General features: G+C 35.0%; 1 protein-coding gene across 2 annotated transcripts in view; it reads left to right on the forward strand.

Moving 5' to 3' along the window:
- LOC110096434 (protein ANTHESIS POMOTING FACTOR 1) overlaps positions 1-18,309 on the forward strand; it is a 29,398-nt gene extending 11,089 nt beyond the window's left edge. For both annotated transcript variants that reach the window (XM_028693563.1, XM_028693564.1), the window contains one exon: positions 18,002-18,309. In XM_028693563.1, coding sequence (XP_028549396.1) covers positions 18,002-18,157 — 156 coding nt within the window. In that variant the 3' untranslated portion in view covers positions 18,158-18,309. The remainder of the gene's footprint in view (positions 1-18,001) is intronic.
- The last annotated feature ends 7,502 nt before the right edge of the window (positions 18,310-25,811 follow it).

Below are 25,811 nucleotides of genomic sequence, written 5' to 3' on the forward strand. Positions count from 1 at the left end.
AAATGATAGTCTATTTCTATATGTTTTGTGCAAACATGAAAGTTTGTTAGCAAGTGCAAGTTTTGAGATATTGTCAGAATAGAGTTGTGTAGAATGCTGAAGTGGACTTTGAAATTCTTTGAGTAGTCGGCGGAGCCCTATAATGTTGGTAGTGGTAATAACAAGACCATAGACCATAGTATAATTTTTATGGAGTATCGTGCTACAGTTGACTATTTTTTCATAAACAAGGCAAGTTTTTTTCCCAAAAACATGTAGTAGCGTATTGTTTATTTGTGGTAGATAGTGTCATCAGCCCACCTGGAGTCGAGCAGGCATGAACGTGAAGATTGCCTATGTGGATGGTTTAGCTGAGATTGATGATGCCTTGAATACAGTGGAGACATTTGAGCCACTGAAAGTGAGTCTTGAGGAGCTCTTGCATGTGCTTAGAAGCTCTGTTGATGACGAAGGTGATGTCTTGTCATGTGATAGAGAGATATTAGAGAGAGCCTACTAGATGCCCGTAGAGTTCTGGATTGCGAAAGTTGGCTTTTGGGTTAGCAATGAGGAAGTTCGTTGTTGTGATAGAGGTTTGTATGAGTTTCCAAGTTTCCATGCTGGAGTTGTGTAGAAGTTCTAAAGCATGGTGAGATTAGCTTAGGTAGAGTTCAGTAGGAGACTTTGTTATTTGTATGGAAATGGGAAATGTCTCCAAGGTTCTTAATGTGAAATTGCTGGTGAAGAGTTTAAAGTAGTCTGCTGATGGCTATAGGCTCGTTTTTGGCAAGCAAAGGTCATTGATGTATATTAGAATAAAAATGATTGATTTGCTTTGATTGTAAAGTAGGATGCACCGACACGGCGACACGGACACGACACGACACGGGCACGGGACACGACATTTTTTAAAAATATAGGACACGGGTGCGGCGTGGACACGTCGAATTAAATTTTTAATATAATATACAAAAATTAATGTGACATTATATTAAAAATGACAAGCAATAATAAATTTGTCATGATAACTTGTTTAGCTTAAAACATAAAGATGTTTAGTACAAAATGTCTAGTACAACCACAAAAATATAACCAAAAAACCTTAGTACAACTTGAAAGTCCTACTACTCAATAGAGAGAATGATAGAATTAGATTCAGTGGTTGGTCTTTGGCTTAAATGAAGGATATTGTACTTATTTAACATTTTTGGCATGACCTTCTACAATCAAGTGAATAGGAATTCTAGAAGTATTAGACTGAACCATGCTTGCAAGTTGCATCACTAAGCCTTGTTATATAAAAGATTTTGTCATGCTTTTTATCATACCAATGATAAAGTGATGCATATGTATGGCAGGTTTAAGTATTGTGAATTCATAATCAATTTACAGGTTAACAAATATAATGTTTGTGTTTTGTTTATTCAATTGGTAAATGAAGATTTAGGTAAAAACAAAGAAAGGTTTTAGACTAACCTGTTAACAACTTCGCCCTCAACATCTGATTGGCTCTACCAACGTTCATATTACAGGGCTAGCTTATTCTAATAAGAGTGAGTTGCTTGTTTCCTACAATGATGAGCTAATCTACATGTTTCAGAAAGAAATGGGCATTTTTACACATTCAAAAACTATCCAAGCTGAGGCATTGCAAAACCTTGATCAACCTCAGGTGTATTTAGGACATAGAAATTCACAAACTGTAAATGAAGATTTAGGTAAAAAGTAAAAACAAAGATTTAGGTAAAAACTGAAAACATCATTGTTTGGCCTCACAAAACACTAAAAGTGGAGATTTAGGTAAAAACAAATACAATAGGGTTGCAAGTTGCAAACTCTCTACCATTCTTTTGTTCTTGTCAACCAAAATCAAAAGCAAAAAAAAACCTAAAGCAACCAAGTAATTTAAGAAAAAAATAACATGCTCTTGTGAACACAAATCCACATGATAAATGAGAAAAAAATGAGAGAAATGAAGAATGGCAAAAAAAAAAATCGAAATCTAACTTACATAAATTTTTTTCCGGCCGATGGTTCGCTCGGGAGCACGTGATGATGCGGAAACTGGAGGCGACGGTGCGGCCGGAAACTGGAGGCGAGGATGCGCGGGTGCGGCTGCTCGCGAGTCGCGTGAAGTTTGCGGTGCCTTCGCTCGAATGAATGCAAAAGAGGGATTAGGGCGGACTCGGGAAGACTGCGGTGCTTTCGCTCGAACCGGTGCTTATATATTTTTCATTTTTTTAAGTTATGAAATAGCCAGATACGCGTGTCCGACTTAAATTTTTTTAAAAACAGTCTGGACACGGTCAAAACATGTCGGACACGTGTCCCCTCCGTGTCGGGCGCGTGTCCGTGTCCGACACTGCACTGCCTCTTAAAACGGAGTGTCCGTGCATCATAGATTGTAAATCATGAGAGAATGATAAACAGAGCTTGTTTGAAAGACAATTTCTTGAATTAATAGTGTATGGGGGGAGATTTTGGGTTTGTCGGATTGGGAAATTTGTTTGCAAGATACACTACAGCGAGGAGTGTTTCAAACCAAGGCAAGTAGGGAAGATTAGCTTCAAGTAGAGGAGTGTGTTATGTCAATTAGGTGCATTTTTTCCATTCAGCGATCCCATTTTACTTATGAATGTAGGGGCAAAGTTGACAAGAAATTTCCCATTGAATTAGTAGATTTGGAGTATTGTTCATGTATTCATCACTATCATCAAATCTAAGAATTTGATTTTGTAATTTTGTTGACATTCTATCATTTTTTTGAACATCATAAATTTGGATGTCATTTTAGATTTTTTTTGGGGACAAACCCAATAGATGCACAAGAAATAATCTATAAATGAAACATAATATCTATTAAATTGGAGATGGAAAATGCTTAATTTTATTGCTCAAATATGTCCCTATTTTATAGATCTATACAAGATATCTAAATAAAGAAACAAATAATTATAGAATCATACATAATTGCTCTAATATAATCCTTCCTAAATCAGCCACTTAAATATAGAAGGAGATTACCGCAATCTCGGTGAGCCTCCCACAGATATCCATCTTAGCCGTGGGATCAAAATGCCAAGGGAAGAGATCGACTCAATTTTGGTGAGCCTCCCATGGATCTGCATCCTAGCCGTGAGATCAAAATGCCAAGGGATGGCTAGGATTTAACATGCCCCCCCCCTCCCTCAAGTGGGGGAATACAGATCTATCATTCCCAACTTGGTAATTAGTCCCAGAAAGGTAAGATTTATTAAGTCCCTTGGTAATAATATATGCAAACTGATCTTTTGATGAGACATGATAGATACATATTAGGCCACTGACTAGTTTCTCCTTTATGAAAAGTCTGCCCACTTCCATGTGTCTGGTCCTGTCATGTTAAATCAGATTGTGAGCTATACTGATTGCTGATTTGTTGTCACTGTGTAGCATCATGGGTCCTTCCCACTTGATCTTTGGGTCTTTTAGAATAATATTGATCCATAATAGTTCACATATTCCCAAGGTCATAGTTATGTATTCTGCTTCTGTACTAGGCCTTGACACCACATTCTGTTTCTTACTTCTCCATGCAATAAAGTTTCCTCCAAGGAATGTGTAGTATCCTGAGGTAAATCGTTTATTTACCAGCGATCCTGCGTAATCTGCATCAGTATATGCTTCTGGGATTATTTCCAGTCTCTTCTGAAGAGAATCCCTATACTTGGGTTCTCCTTAAGGTAGTGTAATATTCTGTCTACAACTTATATATGAGTCTGCTTTGGATTTTACATGAACTGGTTGACTATGCTTAAAACAAATGTTATATCTGGTATGATGTGGTAAAGGTAGATCAATTTCCTCATAAGTTTCTTGTAAGCTCCCTTATCTATATTTAGATCTTTGGCTTTCACCAATTTGAGATTTGATTCTACTAGTGTTGGTGTTGGTTTATAAGCTAGCTTACCTATTTTTTTAAGATCATTAATGTATTTTTTGTTGTGAAATGAAGATTCCTCTGTTGGAGTGAGCTACTTCAATTCCAAGGAAATATTTTAATCTACTAAGATTTTTGATCTCGAATTTCTTTGGCAAGATATTTCATCAGAATCACTTTCTCCTTTTTATCATTTCAATCAAGATGATATCATCTACATAAATTAATAAAATTGTGACTTCCTTTGAGTCTGAGTGCTTAAAGAATAATGTATGGTCCCCTTGGCTTTGCCGATAACCATTAAGTAGCATCACTTTTGAGAATCTTCCAAACCAAGCTTTAGCTGATTAATTTAGCCTATATAAAGCCTTTTTTAACCTACACACTTTGTCACCCTCAAATTTCTCCTTTATTCCTGGCGGAATCTCCATAAATATTTCTTCCTCCAAGTTCCCGTGTAGGAATTCATTTTTGACATCCAGTTGCCCCAGATGCCAGTTGTAATTAGCTGTTAGTGAGATCAGGATCCTCATGGTGTTAATCTTGGTTATAGGTGCAAAAGTTTCCTGGTATTAAATGCCATATGTCTGGGTGTACCCTTTCGCCACTAGTCTTTCTTTATACCTTTCTAATGTACTAGCAGCTTTGTATTTCACAAAGAACACCCATTTGCATTCGACTGATTTTTTTCCTACTGGTAGGTCGGTGATCTCCCAGATATTATTCTTCTCCAGGGTTTGCATTTCATCATTGATGACTTTTTTTATTTTTCATCATATAAAGCCTCAAAAATATCATTTAGTATAACTAAAAAATTTTTGTGTGAAAATGGGAAGTTATGGAAGGATACAAAGGTTATGGGGTACAAGGGAGTTTTTTTGGTGAACTTATATTTACCTCAATTTTAGGAGACTATTCAGATTCTTAGATTTGCTTTGGAGCATAATTTTTATTTGTACGCCTGAAATACACTTTTCTAAACCTCCTGTTATTAATAATAACTTTGTCCTCAGTTTCCCTAGCTTTGTTTTTGGGTTTAGGTAAATTGGTTTGAGGTGGAGCTAGAAGGTTAAGTGGGGTAAGCTCACTTTCCTCATCTTTCTCAGTTTGACGTTTAGTGAAATAGGATTTTTGTTCATCAAAGATAACATCAATAGATACAAGAGTTTTCTTGGTGGATGGATGATAACATTTTTTTTTTTTGAAGAAATGGATGATAACACTTACAACTTTTATGGGTGGATGAATATCTAACAAAGATATATTTGAGTGCTCTTGGATCTAATTTTTATCAATTTTAGATGTAAATGTGCATAGGCAGTGCACCCAAAGATTTTGATTGTAAGGTTTTATGGGTTCGAAATTCGAGGTAAAAAGATGATAGAATATTCATTGATATTTTTAGTCTTAAGATGTTTGAAGGTAGCTAGTTTTTGAGATATGTGTCAGTTAGAAGGGATTCTCCCAGTAGGATTTGGGTACGTTGTGGTGGAATAGAAGTGCATGCGTGGGGGTTAGAAGATGATCATTTTTCTTTTCTGCAACTCCATTTTGTTATGGGATGTGAATGCAGGAAGACTCATGAATAATACCTTTTTGAAAGTAGGAGGATAGAGTTTGGTTAAAGTAATCTTTAGAATTATCGAAACAAAATTTTCTTATTTTTATCTTGAATTGGTTCTAGCTTTTGGTATGAAAAATGTGGAGGATAGTGTTAACATCAGATTTACTTTTGAAAAAAATCCAAGAGGCTCGAGTGCAGTCATTAATGAAGGATACAAACCATCGGGCCCCTAAGATGTTAGAGATTTTTTAGGATCCCCAGATATCACTATAAATAAGGTAAAGTGGAGTATTACATCTCTCATGTTTTTTTAGAAAAGAAACTTGTTTATGCTTGACTAACTTACAAGTTTCACAATGAAAATATTCATTTTTCAACTTATAAAAAGTTTTGGATTTATATATTTTTTATGACATCAAAAGGTGGATGTCCTAATCTAAAATGGTGAAGCTAAATAGTAAATTTTTTATCAAATAGAGATAACATAGAATAGTCATTATTGATAATATTAGTTTTTAGTTCTAAGTAATATTGTCTATCGCTCTCCTTAGCAAATCCAATCTTCTTCCCCGATTTCTAGTCTTGAAATAAACAAGTAGGGTTAAATAAGACTTGACAATTATGGTTACTGGTAAGTTTTTGTATGGAGATTAGGTTTGTGGATAATTCAGGTATGTGAAGTACATTTTTTAGAGTGAGGAAGTGAGATAAATGTTTGTTTCCTTGGCCTACTATTATGATAAGAGAACCATCAACAATGATGATTTTCTTATCATTTGGGCAAAAAGTATAGTTGATGAAGTGGGTAGTAGAGTGTCATGTGATATATGTATCCTAAGTCAATAATCTATAATCTTTTCAAATGATTTCTAGGGGTACTTAATCCAAGGGATATAGGAAACCTAACTGAAAGTGTAAGAGAAGAAGATGCATGTGATTTTTCAAGGGATACCATAAATTATCTTAGTTTATCAATATCTTCTTTATTGAACTCTTTGAAGCTGGACTGCATTGCTGGGTTTGGCTGACTTGTAGTGTTAGTTTGTGATGTGCCCTTTTGTCTACTTCTTTGATTCCACTCCTTTCTTGGGGGCTTTTCATATATCTTCTAGCATGTCTCCTTTGTATGTCTTGATTTCTTGCAATAGTTGCACCAAAGGGAGTATTTGTCTTTAGATTTTGAGGAATCCTTACTTTTTTTCTTCTATGTCGCCTATTTGGTTGACACCATTGCTGAACCTTCAGCCACCTTTGGCTCTAGCATTACTCCTTGTCGGCTTTCCTCAGCACGGATGAGAGAAATGGTCCGTTCAATGAAGATGTACCCTCTTTGCCAATGATCTGTACTCTTACCTGATCAAACTCAACATTTAACCCTGCAAGAAATTCATACTCTATCTTTCTCAATAAAATTTTTCAGGTTAGCAGTACCTTCTGGACACATGGTCTCTATGCATATTAGTGACCAAGTTCTTGCCATAAGTTTTGAAGGAGAGTGACATTCAGTTACGGTCTTGCTTCCTTGTTTTGTGTTTCTAATAGGAAATACTTGAGTTCGCAAGAATCCCCAAGGGAAATACTTGAGTTCGCAAGAATCCCCAAGACTAATTGGTGAAAATAGTGAGAATAATGCAAAATTTGGGCGGAAAAATAGCCCCCAAACGATGGGTTGCAATGAGAAAATCAAGCCAAACAAAAACAAAGCAAGATACAAGTGATCCTCAATTCGAGAGGAGGATCGTTCTCTCTCAAATCTCTAGAAAAGCAATCTAGAGCCAAAACACCCAAGAACTCAAGAGAACACAAATATTCAAGCATGAGAAAACTCCCTCCAACCAGCCTCCTTACTAATACAATTCATTTTCTAATTTCAAACATCTCACATTCAAATTTTCCCTCTTAAACTAGCCTCCCAAAACCTCTTTTCCCCATTGCTCCAACTGGGTGGCATCATTAAAGGGGGCGGACACCCCACCAGTCCGCCTTTTGCAAATTTGAACAGGCCTAACAATACCGCCCTCCCAAAGAATCACCTTGTCCTCAAGGTGAAAACTAGGAAATTAGTGTTTCACCCTCTCGTATGGTTCCCACGTGGCATCATAGTTAGATTCTTCCACTTGATTAACACTTCTTTAGCTCCATCTTCTTTCTGGCGAACCCCCATCAATTCTAAGAATTTCAGAATCACCTCCAAGTCCTCAGTAAGTGTTGCCGGTAACTCCGAGCTGGCTGTGTAATCTCCAATGGTTCTTCTCAGCTGCGACACATAGACCGGATGAATAGTCGCCGTGGGTGGTAGTTGCAGTCGATATGCTACCGCTCTAATTTTGTCCAATATTACATTGGGTCCAAAGTATCTTGGAGCGTGCTTTTCATTTCTCCTGTTGGCAAATGTTTTTTGTCGATATGGTCGGAGCTTTAAGAACACACTCTCTCCTACTTCGAATTCGATGTCTTTCCTATGCCCATCAGCTTGTTTCTTCATAATTTGTTGAGCTCTTAGTAGATCCATCTTCAATTCTTCTAACACTCGATCTCTCCCCTCCAAGTACTCCTCCATTGAAGAAACTGGATATTACTACTCCCAAAGTGCACCAAGTGAGGAGGGTCCCTTCCATACAGCACCTTGAATGTAGTCATCTATGAAGCTGAGTGAAACGAGGTATTATAACAATACTTCGCCCATGATAGCCACTTGGCTCACAGCTTGGGTGTCTCCGACACAGCATCTCAAGTAGGTCTCCAAGATTCTATTGACCACTTCCGTTTGACCATCTGCTTGTGGGTGGTAAGTGGTGCTCCTCTTCAGGAGTGTCCCCTGCAACCTGAACAATTCCTTCCAAAAATGACTAAGGAACACCTTATTTCTATCTGATACGATTGCCTCCGGTACTCCATGCAATCTGACTACCTCTCTGATGAAAGCTGAAGCCACTGTCACCGCGGTGTAAGGATGTTGGAGGGAAATAAAATGAGCGTACTTGCTCAATCTATCCACCACCACCAGAATCACCGTGAAGCCTTCTGAACGGGGCAGCCCATATATGAAGTCCATGGATATCTCCTCCCATACCCGTCCTGGTAACGCCAATGACTGTAGTTGTCCCCCTGGTGACATAGCCAGGTATTTGTTCCTCTGATAGATCTCACACCTTGCCATCATCTCCTCCACATCTGTATGCATTCACTTCTAGTAAAGCTCGGCCGCTAATCTACTGTAGGTCTTCTGCACCCCCTGAATGGCCCCCAACCACACTTCCATAAAATTCCTGGAGTAAGTTTGGGATGTGGATGGAGGTCCTGGGCATCACGAACCTCCCTTGATACAGCAGTCTGTCCCCCTCTACTGAGTAACCTGGGTGGCTACCCTTAATAATGCCATCTTGATCTTCCCCAACTCCTCATCCCTAGAGCTCTCCTCCTTGATGGCCTCCCAATCCAGCATCAAAGGAACAAACACTTCCACTGTTTGTAGCTCTCCCATACATCTGGACAACGCATTTGCCGCCTTGTTCGCCCCTTCTGGTATGTACTGGATTTCAAATTCATACCCCAACAACTTTGACATCCATCTCTAATGCTCTTTATTGTCCATCCGTTGTTCCAACTAGTATTTCAGGCTCCTCTGATCTGTTCTGACAATGAAATGCCTACCTAACAGGTAGGGTTGCCACTTCTAGATAGCTAAAACGATATCCATCAACTCCCTCTCATAGACAAATTTCAGCCTGGCTCTGGCTGCCAACACTTGGCTGAAGTAGGCAATTGGTCTCCTATCCTGCATGAGTACTGCCCCCAATCCATATCCTGAAGTGTCTGTCTCCACTATGAAGGCTTGAGTGAAGTCTGGTAGAGCTAAGATGGGTACTGCGTTCATAGCCTTCTTTAGTTTCTCAAATGCTATTGTGGCTGCCTCTCCCCATAAAAATCCATCTTTTTTCAACTGCCTGTTAGTGGCCATGCTATAGTACTCTACCCCCTTAACGAATCTCCTGTAGTATCCTATCAGCCATAAGAATCCTCTCAACTCCTTCAGATTCTTAGGTAAGGGCCATCTCAACATAGCCTCCACCTTTGACTGATCACCCACCACCCCTTCCTTGGACACGATATGACCCAAGTACTCCACACTGGTTTGGAAAAAATAACACTTCTTCAGGTTGACCCTCAGCTGATGCTCCTGTAGAACTCCCAATACCAACTTTAAATGCTTCAGATGCTCCTCAATTTTGCTATACACCAAGATGTCATCAAAGAACACTAGCACAAACTTCTGGAGATATTGTTTGAACGCCATGTTCATCAATGACTGGAAAGTAGCAGGGGTGTTGGTCAGCCCAAATGGCATAACCAGAAACTCATAATTCTTGTGTGTCCGGAACGCTGTCTTTGATATGTCTTCCTCGCTCATCTAGATCTGATGGTATCCCGACTTCAAATCCAGTTTGGAGAACATCACTGCTCCATACAATTCATCCAAAAGCTTGTCAATCATCGGAATGAGAAATTTATCCGTTGCAGTCTCCTTATTTAACACCCTATAATTCACACAAAACCTCCAGCTCCCATCCTTCTTTTTGACTAATAACTCCGGGCTAGAGAAAAGACTTACACTTGGTCTAATGATCCCAGCCTCCAACATCTCCCTAATGAGCTTCTCAATTTCAATTAAGTGAGGTGTCACAGCCACCTCAAGGATTACCACCACTTAGAGAACAGGAGCATGCAATTCTTCTAAAGGAGGGAGTGTCACCGATTAGTGTACGACCCTACCGCTACCCCCAAATTTAGAAGGATGTTGTATGACTAGTTGCACTACAAAAGGAATGTCCCACTCTTTCCGCATACTGACCCTCTCCAATCATTGCAGTTTTACCAAATATCCACCTCCACCTCCTTTATGGTTCTGATCATGGACTTGAGAGACACTCCCGCTTTAGATAGCCTGACATCTCATTGTATCACCATTCTCCTTCCCCCCACCACCAATTCCATTCTCAGTGCTCCCCAATTCATCTTGGTCTCCCCCAAGATTTGTAGTCAGTTCATCCCTAAGATAACATCCGTACTCCCCAATTCCAAGGAAAGAAAATCCTCCCTCACTTGTATCCCCTTAATGGTCAACACTACTCCCCTACAAACTCCTCTGCCTATTTTTACCTTTATGGTGCCCATTATCACCCTGTACCCTCCTGGGTCTACTAGTTTCACTCCCAATTGATCAACAATTTGGGTGGAGACCCCACTATCTATCAACACTACCACATCCATATCAACTATCTCTCCCTTCACCTTCATAGTGTGATTTGGAGTGAATTCCACTACTGAGTTTAGGGAGACTTCTGCCACATCCAAATGCAACTTCTCCTTCTCTTCCGTCTCTAATCCGCTTCCACCTCCCTCTTCAGCTTCCTCGTCATTACAAACGGTGAGAACCTAAAGAGTTCGGTCCTTACACTTATGCCATGGCATGCACTTCTCATCACACCTGAAACACAACCCCTTAGCCCGCTTCTCCTGGATCTCCTTCTCTGTCAGCTTCTTAAAATGTCGTCCAGGTCCTCCAAATTTCTCCCTTGGTACTTCCCGTGATCCTCCCAGTACAACTCCTTTGGGAGCTATAAAAGTAGTAGTCATCCTGTAGGATCCCCCAAAACTACTGCCACGAGCCCCCCCCCCCCCCCCCCCCACTTTGTTTTTTTTCACCCCGTCGCGCCCCCCCCTCCAGATGCTTTTGTTCTTAACCAGCTGTGCCAACTCCATGGCCTCCGCCAAGTCGCGCGGTCGCATCACTCTAATAGCTGCTCTGAGCTCCGGTTTGAGCCCTTTCATGAAGTTACCCTCAAGCACAATCTCAGATAGACGGTCCAGTCGGCTACCTAGGTACTCAAATCGATCACGGTACTCTGCCACTGTCCCTTCTTGCGTCAATGCAAAGAATTGCTCAGAGAAGTCCCCTCCCCTTTCGGTTTGGAAACGTTCCAGTAAGCATTCCTTGAACTATCTCCAGCTCCTGATGGGTTGCCTCATGTCTCACCATTGGTACCAAGCCAGTGCCTTTCCCTCTAAGCATAATCCTACCATTGTTAGCTTCTCTTCCTCTGTCAGCCCATTGATGGAAAAGTACCGTTCCACCTTGTAGATCCAACCATGTCCATCCTTGCCCTCCAAGATGGGCATCTTCAACTTTCTGATCTTCGGGTCACCCCAATTGCCCCTGGATCCTCCACATCCTCCCATGCCACGAATAGGAGGTGCTCCCCAGCTGTCACGATCTTTCCTCCAGCGATCATAACCACAGTCCTCATCAACTTCCCCTCTCCTTCTTTCGAAATCAGCACCTCGGTGGTGAAAATCCCCCCTTCTTCCCACAAAATCAACACCCCTCTTTTCATAACCCATGCTCATCTCCTCTCTAGAAAGTGGTTCTTGAGGTGGCATGTCGTCCTCCCCCTCTAGGATCTCTACTTCCAGATTTTTCCTCCCCCTAAATGGGTTCGGATTCCCTCCTATACCATGGTCGCCGGTGGTCCCCTTGCTTCCGATGTCGTCGGATTGGTCTTCACCTCTAATAGTTTCTTTAACATCTTTTCCATCAAAGTGAACTGCCCTTCCAACCTTTCATTGTTGGAGGAGATTTGATTTTGAAAATCAAAGAATTTTCCATCCAAATCCAATTTTAATTGCCCAATTTCGCCTTCCAACACTTCGACCTTCTTTCCAACCATCTTTCTTCTCAAGGATCTCAAGAGAGCTTCTACCGGATGCAAAAAACCCGCAAAGATTTCAAAAATTCAGCCGCCGATGGTCCTAAGATGATGCTCTGATTCATTTGATAGGAAATACTTGAGTTCGCTATAATCCCCAAGGGAAATACTTGAGTTCGCAAGCAAACCTATCACTAATTGGTGAAAACAGCGAGAATAATGCAAAATCTGGACGGAAAAACAGCCCCCAAACGATGGGTTGCAATAAGAAAATCAGGCAAAATAAAGAGAAAACAAGATAGAAGTGAAACTCAATTCGAGAGGAGGATCGTTCTCTCTCAAATCTCCAGAAAAGCAATCTAGAGCTCAAACACCCAAGAACTCAAGAGAACAAACCTATTCAAGCATGAGAAAACTCCCTCCAACTAGCCCCCTTATTAATACAATTCATTTCCTAATTACAAACATCTCACATTCAAATTTTCCCTCTCAAACTAACCTCCCAAAACCCCTTCTCCCCATTGCTCCAAATCTGCGGCATCATTAAAGGGGGCGGACCCCACCAGTACGCCTTTTGTAAATTTGAACAGGCCTAACAGCTTCCCATCTTGACTTTATTTTTGAAGATTTGTTCACCATCCTGAGCTTTTGAGAAGGTTTGCCTGACGACATCTCATATCTTTTGTAGTAGATAGGAACATGAAAGTATCGCTAATTTCTGGTGTCATAAAATTCCACAAACATGACATGATCATGGAGTCTGTTTCATTCTATGCCCAAAAATTGGTCCTACCCTAGGAGGTGATTCATCTTTCCTTTTTCTTTCATGTAGGTCTTCACAAATTGAGACCACTCAAGTAATTCTTCCCATTTAAGCAATAGGAAGGTTGCATATTTTAGAGATATTCTCTTCATTGGTGCACCATAGAGTCCTTCATAGAGCTTTGAGAGGAATTAGCTTCAGACATTCTGATGGAAAAGGATTGCGATGAAGGCTATGTTAATTAAGCTAGTAATGTGCAGAGCAGCAATGAAGGTTGCTTTGGTTATAAGAGTTAGTAGTAATAACAAGAGAAGGCTGGCAATGAAGGCTGTTTTTTCCTCTCCGCTTCTTTCTCTTTAGTCTTTGAAGGAGAATGACAATGAAGTCCGGTGGTGGAACTCACGGATTATCTCTTTAGGCTCGGATATCATATTAAATTTAGAGAATTGGAGAGAGAAAATGTTTAATTTTATTGATCAAACATGTCCCATTTATAGATCTATATAAAATATTTTAATAAAGAAACAAATAATTACATAATCATACATAATTGCTCTAATATAATCCTTCCTAAATCAGCCACCTAAATATAAAAGGAAATTGGTGCAATCCAGGTGAGCCTCCTACTGATCCCCATCTTAGCCGTGGGTTCAAAATGCCAAGGGACGGCGGAGATCGGCACAATCTAGGCGAGTCTCCCATGGATTCCCATCCTAGTTGTGGGATCAAAATGCCAAGGGACAATTGGGATTTAACAGTATCTATAGCCTTGAGTTGAAGCTGTGGGCGAAGGACCTTTATACAAGAGTGGATAATATGTGATGGAGCTACGATAATGTGATATGGGAAATGAATGTTTGTTATGTTTTGCAGAATTATAGTAAGTACAGGAAAATTGTAGATTGGGTTTACTTATATTTTATTATGAGCTTTAAAGAGACATGTATGGTGGTGGGGGTGGCCTGGCCTACCATGCCATTTGGTGATGGCAAAGAGAGTGGACAGAAGTGCTCGCTGGAAGATTGCTGGAACACTTTGGTGGAGCATGAAACCGGATAAAGACTGCTATGAGATATACCTGAAAGAATGGTTTTGCATGTCTTCAGGCCTGAATGTGATAGTCGTTAGTAAGGTGGTTGATAGAGATAAGATTATTGGGATTTGGAAGATTTGAGAAAGTTGGAAGAAACAGAGAGAAGAAACATAGATTCAGTAAATGGAGAGAATAGACGGTATCACTTAGCGCAATATCATGAAAAAGAAACAAAATAATGTGATCAAATGGTCAGTTTCTGTAACAATAATATTTAGTTGCAGAACCAAAATATCTTCCTTTTTTCCAATATTATCTCATTGCTGTTAAAAATTATAATTTTTTTTACTGCAAAGGCATCTAAAGCATTTGTTTTCCTTACTTCTATGCAGTGACTTTTATAATATTTGACAAATGCTGGATATGACATGTGTTCAACGCATATCTAAAATGTTTCATGTGTTCTATTATATTTCAAATACACGTGTTGTTGGTTAAGTGACATAATAATAATAAGAATGAAGGAATTATGGATAGTCAAATGGTAATAAAAGGCTTTTAGTTTTAAAAGATACAACTAAAATATGCCGTTTACAATGAACTTTTTTTAAAATACTTTTTTTCCTAATGCCAAATTTTATTATTTGCAGAACAAAATAAAGCTTTATATAAATTATCTTGCTGCAATTTTTTATTTATTTTGTATTTTTATTATATCATTTTTTTAAAATATAATTACAACAACAACATCAAGCCTTTGCCCCACTACGTGGGATCGGCTACATGAATTCTTTTTCGCCATTGTGTTCGATTAAAAGTCAACATCTCATTTAAATCAAATAAAGAAAGGTCATTTCTAATATTTTCTAACCAAGTCTTTTTTAGGTCTACATATATCTTTCTTAACATAAGTCAAATCTAATATCTCAACTTTCCTAATTGGGTCATCGAAAGGCCTCCGTTTAATGTGACCAAATCATCTAAGACAACTCTCTCTAATCTTATCTTCCACTGGAGCTAATCTTATCTTCCTCCGTATATGCTCATTTCGTATCCTATCTCTAAGGTTCAAGCCACTCAGCCACCTAAGCATCCTCATCTTTGCAACACTTAGTATTATGCTTCTCTTTTAATGGCCAACATTCAACACCATAAAGCATTGCATGTCTCACCACCATCTTATAGAATTTTGCTTTAAGTTTGAGGGGAACTTTTCTATCGCACAATAAGCCCGATACATTTCTCCACTTCAACCATCCAACTTGAATTCTGCTGATAATATCCCTATCAATTTCACCATCACTCTGAACAATAGATCCAAGATATCTAAAACGTGTACTCTTATTAATGATTTGACCACCCAAAGTCACAATCCCCTTACTAGGTCTATTGCTACTAAAATTACACTCTAGATATTCAGTTTTAGATCTACTCAAGCGAAAATCTTTAGACTCTAAAGTTGACATCCATAATTCAAGTTTACTTTCAACTCCCTCTCTAGTCTTATCAACAAGAAGAATATCATCAGAAAAAAGTATACACCAAGGTACATCCTCTTGCAAATGTCCAGTGAGAACATCCATGACTAAATAAAAAAGATATGGACTTAAGGTTGATCCTTGATGTAATCCAACCGAAATAGGAAAATACTTGGTCAAACCACCTTGTGTTTGAACGCAAGTAATTGCTCTTACATGCATATCTTTAATGATTTGAATATAAGCATTATTAACTTCTTTCTTTTCAAGAACTCTCCATAGCACTTCTCTTGTAACTTTATCATATGCTTTCCCTAAATCAATAAATATAATATGTAAATCATTCTTATTTTCTCTATATTTCTCCATCAAACCTCTCAATAAATGTATGGCTTCCGTAGTTGACCTACCCGACATGAATCCAAATTGATTTTGAGAAACATTAGTATCACGCCGCAACCTATGCCCCATCGCTCCCATAGTTTTAAAGTATGACACATTAACTTAATTCCTCTATAATTCGCACATTCATGTGCATCACCTTTATTCTTAAAAATAGGAATTAACACACCCATTCTCCACTGATCTGACATCTTTTTAGTATTCAAAACAGTATTAAAAAGTTTAGTAAGCCAAAAAATTCCTTCATCTTCTAAGTATTTCCACACTTCATTTTCTTTAAAGCCTCTCTAACATCGGTTTTACTTATACGCCGATAAAAACACAAATCTTTATTTTCATTTAGGGTGATAAAGTCACTAAAGTCAATCGTATTGTCACATTTTTCATTAAAAAATTTAACAAAATACCTCATCTATCTTTGTTGATTATCATCTTCTAAGAAAAGTACTTTTTAATCTTCATCCTTAATACACTTCACTTGAACTAAATCCTTACTAATACTATATCTTTGTTTGACTAATTTATACATATATCTTTCTCGCTCATTAGTATCTAATCTATTATATAAATCATTAAAAGGTAAGCTTTTTTGCATTGCAAATATCTTTTTTAGATTCCTTACGAGCCTCTTTATAACTTTTTCAATTATCAGAATTTTTACATCTAAATTAATTTTTTAAACAAATCTTCTTATTTTTTATTTTTTCTTGCACATTTGGATTCCACTACCAACTATTTTTACTATTAGGAGTCTTTCCCTTTGAAACTTTAAGCACATCTTTTGTAATATTTTTAATATCACAAGTCACTTTTTCTCATGTAATATTGACATCCTCATGCGCAGATAGAATCTTAAGATCTAAAATCTTACTATCAAAAATACTTTTGTTAATATTCTTTAAATGCTCTCATCTAATCCTAGAAAATCATTTTACTTTATTTTTTATTTTTCTCCCCTTTATTTTAAAGTCCAAAATTAACAATCGACGTTGGGTAAATAAATTTTTACTCAGAATAACTTTACAATCTTTGCAATCTAAATGATTTAATTTTCTTATAAGAAAATAATCAATTTGCATTTTACTGTATTCATTTTTATAAGTGTTAAGATGCTCATCTCTTTTCTTAAATAAGATATTAGATATTAAGAAATTATAAACTAAAGAAAAATTTAATATAGTCTTACCACACTCATTTGTCGTTCTAAACCCATGGCCACCATGGTTGTTTTTAAAATCATTTACCTCTCTACCAACATGTCCATTAAAATTTCCTCCAATAAAAACGTTTTTTTCAAGAGTTATATTTTGTATTAATTCTTCTAAGTTATTCTAAAATTTTAATTTTGAACTCATATCCAAATATACTTGAGAAGCACAAACACTTATAATATTAACAATCTTAGCATCAACAAAAATCTTTAAAGCTATAATTCTATCTCCAATTCTGTTAATTTTTATAACATTATTCTTCAAACTCTTATCTATAATACACATACACAATTTCTAGTAGGACTCCTACCCAAATACCATAGTTTATATCATAAACTATTAATCTCCTTAGCTTTCTCTCCAACTCATTTAGTTTTTTGAATGCACAAAATATTTATCTTATTATGAATCATAATATCTATTTATTCAATTAATTTTCATGTAAGGGAGCATATATTCCAAGTTTCTAATTTTAGTTTCATGGATTAGCCTTGCCTATTTAACACTGCACCCGGGCGCCGGTGCAACGGCCCTTGCAGCGTGTCGCTTCCAGGGACGTCCTAGCATTAACACAAGTTTTTAAAGGATTCATGTCATATGATTATTCGACAAGTTTTATGCTTATTGTCGACTACCTAACGCAACCATTCACTTTTCTCCTCCAGGACTTGGGACATGGCAACATCAATGTTATTTTTTTTAAATATTATTGACATGAAAAATAAATGTGTTCTATGATTAATTATTCTATGCGGACACCAAACACCGTCCAGAGATTCACTAAAATTCGCCATGTCTTTCCTATGCTTGGTATCACTAACGTGGCGCATTATGGTTGGTCTCCGGGGTTCTGTGTCTGATCTCCGCACATAATAATTTGTTATTGATAGCCTTAAAATTCATTTTATGTCAAAATGTGTATTCAAGTAGAATCTTATTTTCAAGGTTGCGAGCTGGAGCAGTTACATCGGTGCTACCACTTGTTTGAAATGGGCTCCTCGTCGGGCTATGTTTGCAGCTGCTTCATCAGTCCTTACATTTTGGATACCAAATGTGTCAAAGTTAAATAACACCACCAGCACTGAAGTTTCTACAGCTTAATTTTCAGAGGGATAAGAAGTTTTTCTTTGTTTCTCCTTTTGAAATCTGCAGGTTAACTTCTGCTGCAACCAGGTTCCAGCTTTTATTTGATTTTCCATAGTTATTTGGCCTACCAACTGAATTATTCTTACATGTTTGTGAGTTTTTCTTTTTTGGAAGCATCATCAAATCATGTTTTTCTGTTAATGATGATGATTACGGTGCTTATTAAGGGAGGTGTCGAGCTCGAATAATTTTTTTATTGAGCTTGAGTTTGACTAATTAATCGAGTTCAATCTGTGAACAGCTCATTTATTTATTATGAAAAAGAAAGATAATTTTGTTTCAAACCATTATTTTCATAAAAATAAGAATGAGAAATTAGAGTATAAGTATTGAGAAATTACATGACTAATTAATGTTTCAAACCATTATGATAGTATAAGGTTTCTGTGGACATTAATTAAGCCTAAGATGAGAAAGTTTCTATTGAATTGTACATAGAAAATTTATAATTTTTTGAATTATAGAAATCTTATTTAATAAGATTTTTAAATTTAGTAATAATGAATAATCAAACTTGTATTTGAAATTATCTTATTCTATTTTCATAATTTTTATATTATAAATCATTGGAAAATCATATAAAGAGGTAATGCATAAATAAAATTAGGAAAAGCATTTAACCATCTATTTTAAGGGATAAATCATCTATTTATTATGACACATTTTTCCGAAGTAAATTATAATTTTTTAGAGACTGTATGTGGCTAAGAAGTAAGGAAAAGCTACTTCTCGACTTGCGCGTATTTCGAATTTGTCATATGAAATTTATAATATATATTCCTCCCGCGAGACTCACGTTCGAGCCCCTAACGTCCGAATTTGTCATATGAAATTTATAATATATATTCCTCCCGCGAGACTCACGTTCGAGCCCCTAAAAAAAAAAATAAAATAAAATAAAATAATTATAATATATGGAAAAATATGGATAATGATAAGTTATTACATCTTTCTAAACTAAAACATCTATTTCAATGAATTGATTGATGTGTTTTTTTTGAACATTTAGATTAATTATGATAAATTCATGCACACATAAAATATGTAAGACTAAAAATTCAAGATCTTTTGATTGATAGTTAAAGTTCTCAATCAACAGATTAAGATGAGGTTTAGGGTTTAGGGTTTAGGGTTTAGGCTGTGTATTGATGTATTTTTTTAGTTTTTATAAAATATATTTTGTTTTTTTTTTATAGAAAATAGTTTTCATAAATATCATTAATAGAAGGTAGGCATCACACTTTTATGATCAAATTATGATTGAATGATGTGTAAAACAATCAACAACGTAATCAATTTGCATAACTATAGGTGATTAATTTTATTTGAGACAATTTTCTTATTGATTTGAATCACAAACACAATTTTTATATGGTAATTATTTTTTTGCTGCATTCAAAATTATTTTGCATTAAAAAATTATTTCTTACAATAGTTTTAAAAATGTATTTCTCTACAACAGCTTTAAAAAAAAAAAGAAAATCATCCGAAATGAAAATTAAAACAATCAACAATGATTGTTTGGTGCTTCTGTGCATCATTGTTGCTGTTGATGTTGATGTTGATGTTGATTTTGAACGCATGAATGTATTGTTTGATAATAGATCAAAGTTTTAATGATTAACTTGTCTAGTGGCTGAGCCTGCAATTTTCTTTAATGGGGGCACAATTTTTTAAAAAATTCTCTAAATTTTCTTATTCATATTTGAGGTCAAACAATGGCGGTTTAAAGTTTTTTTGGTTAATAATTATTATTTAAAAAAGTTTAAAAAATAAGATAAAACTCAAGTTATTTTGAATTTTATGATAAAATATAGTTTTATTTTACATTTATTTATTTCTTTTTAATTACGCTCCTATCTTTTACTAACTCTTAAAATATAATCGATCTTAAAATTTTACCTCCATGCTTTCTCTAACAAGCTTCACAACCATCTGACTTCCTCACTGCTTTATTTTTCTCTTCTTGGTCCTTAAGGTATATATCAAAATCTTAAACTTTAATTAATCACGACTTTCTCAAATATCTCTTCCTCACTTCCTCTCTTTCTTCCAAACTTGAACAAGTAGAAGTTCACAAAGAAGGAAATGGTGCAAGCAAGTTGGTAAATTGTTTCTTCTTCCACAGCAAAACTCAAGTGCTATTCCTGTACTCCCAGTTTTTCACAACATACTCCAGGCCCCTTATTCTGTCCGACACCGGACAAGAGAACCATTCGGTACCGCTTGGTACCGAGCGAGGTACACTTTTGGGGTGATGTGACGCATTTTTATTGGCCTCTGGACGATTTCCGGACTCCGCACAGAATAATTTACGCCCCACATAAATCCGCCATTGAGCTTGTCATAATTTTTTTTTTGGAAAAACTTGAGAGACGGTTGTCATCAAAATTCTGAAATTAAAATAACTTTGAGAAAGTTATTTTAAGATTGTTTGCTCATAAATTTACTAAACGAGAGTAGAATAAGGCACCAATTCTTCACTAAATTTAAATTATATTTATATGCGAGCTCTTTGTTGATATGCATGTTTAATTAGATATGAACTTTTATTATTAAAATAATTTCCTCATTAATTTTTTTTGGATGCTCAATTGCTTTGCTCAAGAACATATTTTTTCAGACCTTCTAATCACCTTTAAATAAACCCAATAAGAATAACTTTCACACCAAAGAAAATCTTATAAAGGTGGCATTAGTTGAATAAATCAGAAGAATGAGTAGACAAAGGGCCTATTTGGGATGATTGAAATTTTTTTTATGAGTTTGATTGTAGCGTTGTTGTGGAGAAAATAATTTAGCTACTTTGATTGTTAAAAATAGTTTTTCATCATAAATTTTTAAAAATAGTGAAAAAATAATAAATTATTAGCCAATTGAAATTGTAGTTAATGCTTGATAAGCAAAGCTGAGAAAGTTGTCTCGAGTACTCTAAATGCAAATTTTAACTGGAGATACAATCCTTTTTTTTTCAATTATACTTTGGCTTCGTTTTGGACAGCTTTTTTACTGTTTCTTAAAACAACTCTTTAGTACAATTTTGTACAAAAAAGCTGTTTTTAGAAGCAGAAAGAAAGCTGTCCCAAATGAAGCCTTTGACATAAAAAATACAAAAATCTTGAGAATAGAAAAGTAATTTTACTTCCAAACCACAATGATTTTCATAAGAAAATAAGTATACTCTGAGCTTATTTTTTAAATTCAGATTCTATGATTCTTGTGATTATTTCACCATCTTCTTTTCACTAGAAATTATATTGATAACCTTAGGATGACTTACTAGAAAAGTCTTCTGGATTATGAAGATAGCATGCCAACAAAGCTATAAAATATGTCACATAGTTATGAAGATAGCATGCAATGCAAAAGATATCAATGGATGATAAAATGAAATGGAAGAGACAGTAATGATGTTAGTTAAAGGGTTAGAAATGAAACCTTGTGGATATTGAGGAGTGAGCAACGAAGTTTTAAACACTAAAGGGAGATATCAAAATACAAATTATCATAGAAGTTGGGTATTTTTTTGGCTACTCATAATCTAAATTCTTAGAGGAAAATTTAAATAATATCTACCCAAAAACTATTAATATGAACAATAGTGAAATTGACTTAGATTCTTCACAATCTAGTCAATCAAATCATTGGGAACATGGCCTTAATCTTGCCTTTAGAATATATGCAATAACAAAGAGGACAGAGATCTCTGACTAACATTTTCAAAAAGCAAGAGGGTATAAGTGGGGAGAAAATTAAGGAAAGGGAGTGAATTTGTGTGTGTGTGTGTGTGAGAGAGAGAGAGAGAGAGAGAGAGAGAGAGAGAGAGAGTATTGGGTTCAAGTTTTACATTTGTGATGTGTACGTGAATTTATCTTAAATGACCTAAATCAGCATGCCTAGTCACGTGGGATTTATTTTTAAAAGACATGCACCTATATCTAATGAATTTTCTTTGTCCCTTCTTATGGGCATAAGTGATGTACAATAATACTTGACTATCTTGATATTTTATAAATAATCCTTTTCTTATTGTAGAATATTTCAATATGTCATGTATTGAAGAAAAGTTGTTATAATGAATTTATGATTGATGTAATATGATGAAGGAATATAGAAATAGAAATTCTTGTATGAGCTAAATTTTAAACAACCTCATGGAGAATATAAATTGGTGTTCTATCATCTATATAGCTTCATTCAATAAATTAATGATAATAGCATATATTTTGACCTAAATAAATAATTATTTTTTGAGTTATTATAAGTCAAATTTGAAAATCATCTTTTTCTTAAGATAGATATTATTGTGTTTTAATTATAATAAATTTTTTATAATTTTTTGGCACAAGTGCAAATTCTTAAGAAATTAATACTTGTTAGTACAAGTGGAGATTTTGGGATCGCTAAATGTCTATTTTGCAAATCGATTTCAGCAGTATTTTTTAAATTAAATGAGTTAATTTATTAATATTTTCTATAATTTTTAAAGTCTTAAAGTGATTTATATAATTTATAAATTATTATATCTATTAAATCATATTCTAATTTAGTTTAACAAAGAGGAAGAGGGTGGATTTGAGAAGAAAAAGAGAGGTGAGAAGAGAGAGTAATTTGGAGGCTATAGAGCAATTTTCCTTTGTCAATTCTGTTTGGAGATTTGCTTGTCTCGCTGTAAAGAATCCTTATCATATTTCTGATTTCAATAATTTATGTTTTTGATATTTTTTCGATCAAATTTGTATTTCCGTTACTGAAAAATGAGGATAATTTTGTATTGATAAAACTTTCATTGCATAACTTTTGTAATGTGATAGATCTCATTACTATGATCATTTTGACCGGAACATATTGAATTTCAATGGTTAAATTAAAAGTTATGATTTTTTGAAGTAAATGCACAATAGACAATTCTTCTAAAATTAATCTTTGGGCATTACATCAACATCCCACTTGATTCCAAGTTGAATTTATTATGATTCAGAATAAATTTTCATATACGCATTATTATTATAAAAAAATAAAAAAAAAAATATGCATTATTATCATGACCAACCGCCACTTCATTTTCCAAATGAAGTTTAGAATTCTCATGTGTTTAAATAATTTAAAATTTGAATTTTGTGAAGAATTTCTTCTCCTTGGTCACTCATTTTTGTGACAACGCCCAAACCCCCACAAAAATAGTGAGCACAAAATTCAAAAAATAAAATTGTACTTTTTTAGTATTTTATTAATTTAACATACATTTTGCTACACATTTATTAATTACCAATCCAACTTTTTATTTCTCCTAATCATTCATAATAAAATAACAAATACATCCAGAATATGCATACATAATATTTCTTCAAAATGTTCATAAAAATAGTTCAAAATATAATGATTGCAACAAAATCATATGTTCCTTACAAAATCAAATTTCATGCTCCATACCAGACTCAATTTACTTAATGTAACCTTTGGCTTTGCTTGAAGTATTTTATACAACAATATGAGTACAAAATTGATCAGTAGACCAAGCCTTTGCCTCACATAAGAGTAAAATTCATAGTTTCTAATTAAGATAAAAAGTAGAAGGATATGTAAAATGCCAATTTAATACACTTTGCCAACTCCAGTGAGGTTTAGAAGTGATACAAGTATCTAGAAAATTTAAAAATTCATATAGAGCAAACCAACTAATAAAATTTTGTATTCTTATAATCAAATTGTTCATAACAGATTGTAACAATATACTAAAAGCTATGTGGTGAAACTTTTTTTCAAATTAAAGAAGAAACATATTTATAAGCATATATTTTTATAAGCATTCTAGAATTTAAATGAAAAATAAAGTATGGGTTACCTTTGAGATTCTAGAAGTGACACTTTTTTAGAGTACCACCACTGTCCAAATAGACTATGTGTAATAACCTAGAGCCCAACAATTTCTCAACTGGTTGATCAGAAAATTTCTAGATTTTGTCCTTCAAAACACCTATCTTTTCTCTCTCCTCTTCTCTCCCTCTTCCTTGTTCTCCTTATTTAGCAAGATGGCTGGGAATAAAATGATTTTGCAAATGGTTTAGAATATTTTAATATTTAAAAATCAATAACTTGATCTAGTGCCACGATGTTCAACTCCCTAGAGCCATTTTGCCCCCAAAAAATCTTCTATATTCTCCCATAATCTCTTCACCTGAGACTGGACAATGCGGTGGTGTTTCCCGGCACCACACTACACGCCCATTGTATCATTTTTTCTCCATTTTTCATAGAGCTCAATGTCGCGGTGCTGCTAATCTTGGCACATGATGTTCGTAGAGTAAAATTTCCAACTTTTTTTTTTACTTCTCTAGCCCAAACCTTGGTTACTTTTAAGCCCCATTAAATATTATAGGTTTTATAATTGCTAATCAAGTTAAAATTAACAATCATTATTGGAGATTTACCTAAAATTTTGATGATTGATATTATATCCTTCGCTCCTAAGAGAAATGTCATCCTCAACATTCTTAATACACAGAAACTTAGAACAAATTTGGATATAATTGTATCATCTCAACCTCTTTCTCCCATGTTGCTTCTTTCCCTAACACATGCTTATACTAGACCTTAATCATTAGAATCTATTTATTCCTCAACTATTTTGTATTAAAGACCAAATAGGTTCAAGTTCTTCTCTAAAAGTTAAAACAGATTGCACTTCCAGTAGTTTCAGGAACTATCTGATCTACATCTGATACCCATTTTCTCAACACTTATACATTAAATAGATTATAGAAATCAAACATATGATATGGTATAAATAATCTATAAGTAGATTATCCCATACTTTCAATTTTTTCAAATGGTCCTATATATTTAGGACTTAGCATATTATCTTTTTAAAATATGCTTACTACCTTAATTGGACTAACTTTTAAATATACAAAATCACTAATTTGAAAATTCAAAAACCTATGATTAGGATCAAAATATTTTCTATCTGTTCTAAGCTGCTTCGAATCTCCTCCTAATCAATATGATCTTTTCAATAGCACTATTTAATATCCAGGAACCTATTAGTTTACTTTCTCCTTCTTTAGTCCATGACAATAGAGTTTTACATCTTCTTTTATATAGAGCTTCGTAGGGAGCCATACCGATACTTACGTGGAAGCTTTTGTAGTATGCAATTTCAATCATAAGTACATAACCTATCATGCCTCAAAATCTAAACTTGAAAGAAATGCCATTCTTCCTATCTCATTTCAATTAGCAATTAGAGCTAATTAATTGCAGCAAGAAAATGTAAACAATAGAAAATATTATTACAATTTTATAGTTAATATTTACATCATGATTCAAAGTTCAAAATGATATATACAATAGTCATAATATGCAGCTAATAATAATATATTATTATTATTATATTATGACTATAAAACTAAATATGAAGATTGACATATACAAAAAGAACTCCAACTTGTTGCTTAGAATAACTTTAATCTACAAGATTCTTATCTTTGCCTGAAAATATGTAAAAATTATATAGTAAATGCATAGCCTAGAAAATAATCAATATCTACAATTGAAGTCAATGCATCAGTCAAAAATAGTAATCATATATCTGTAAGAACCTATAGTA

This window comes from Dendrobium catenatum, unplaced genomic scaffold (genome assembly GCF_001605985.2).
Source record: "Dendrobium catenatum unplaced genomic scaffold, ASM160598v2 fragScaff_scaffold_323, whole genome shotgun sequence".
NCBI lineage: Eukaryota > Viridiplantae > Streptophyta > Magnoliopsida > Asparagales > Orchidaceae > Dendrobium > Dendrobium catenatum.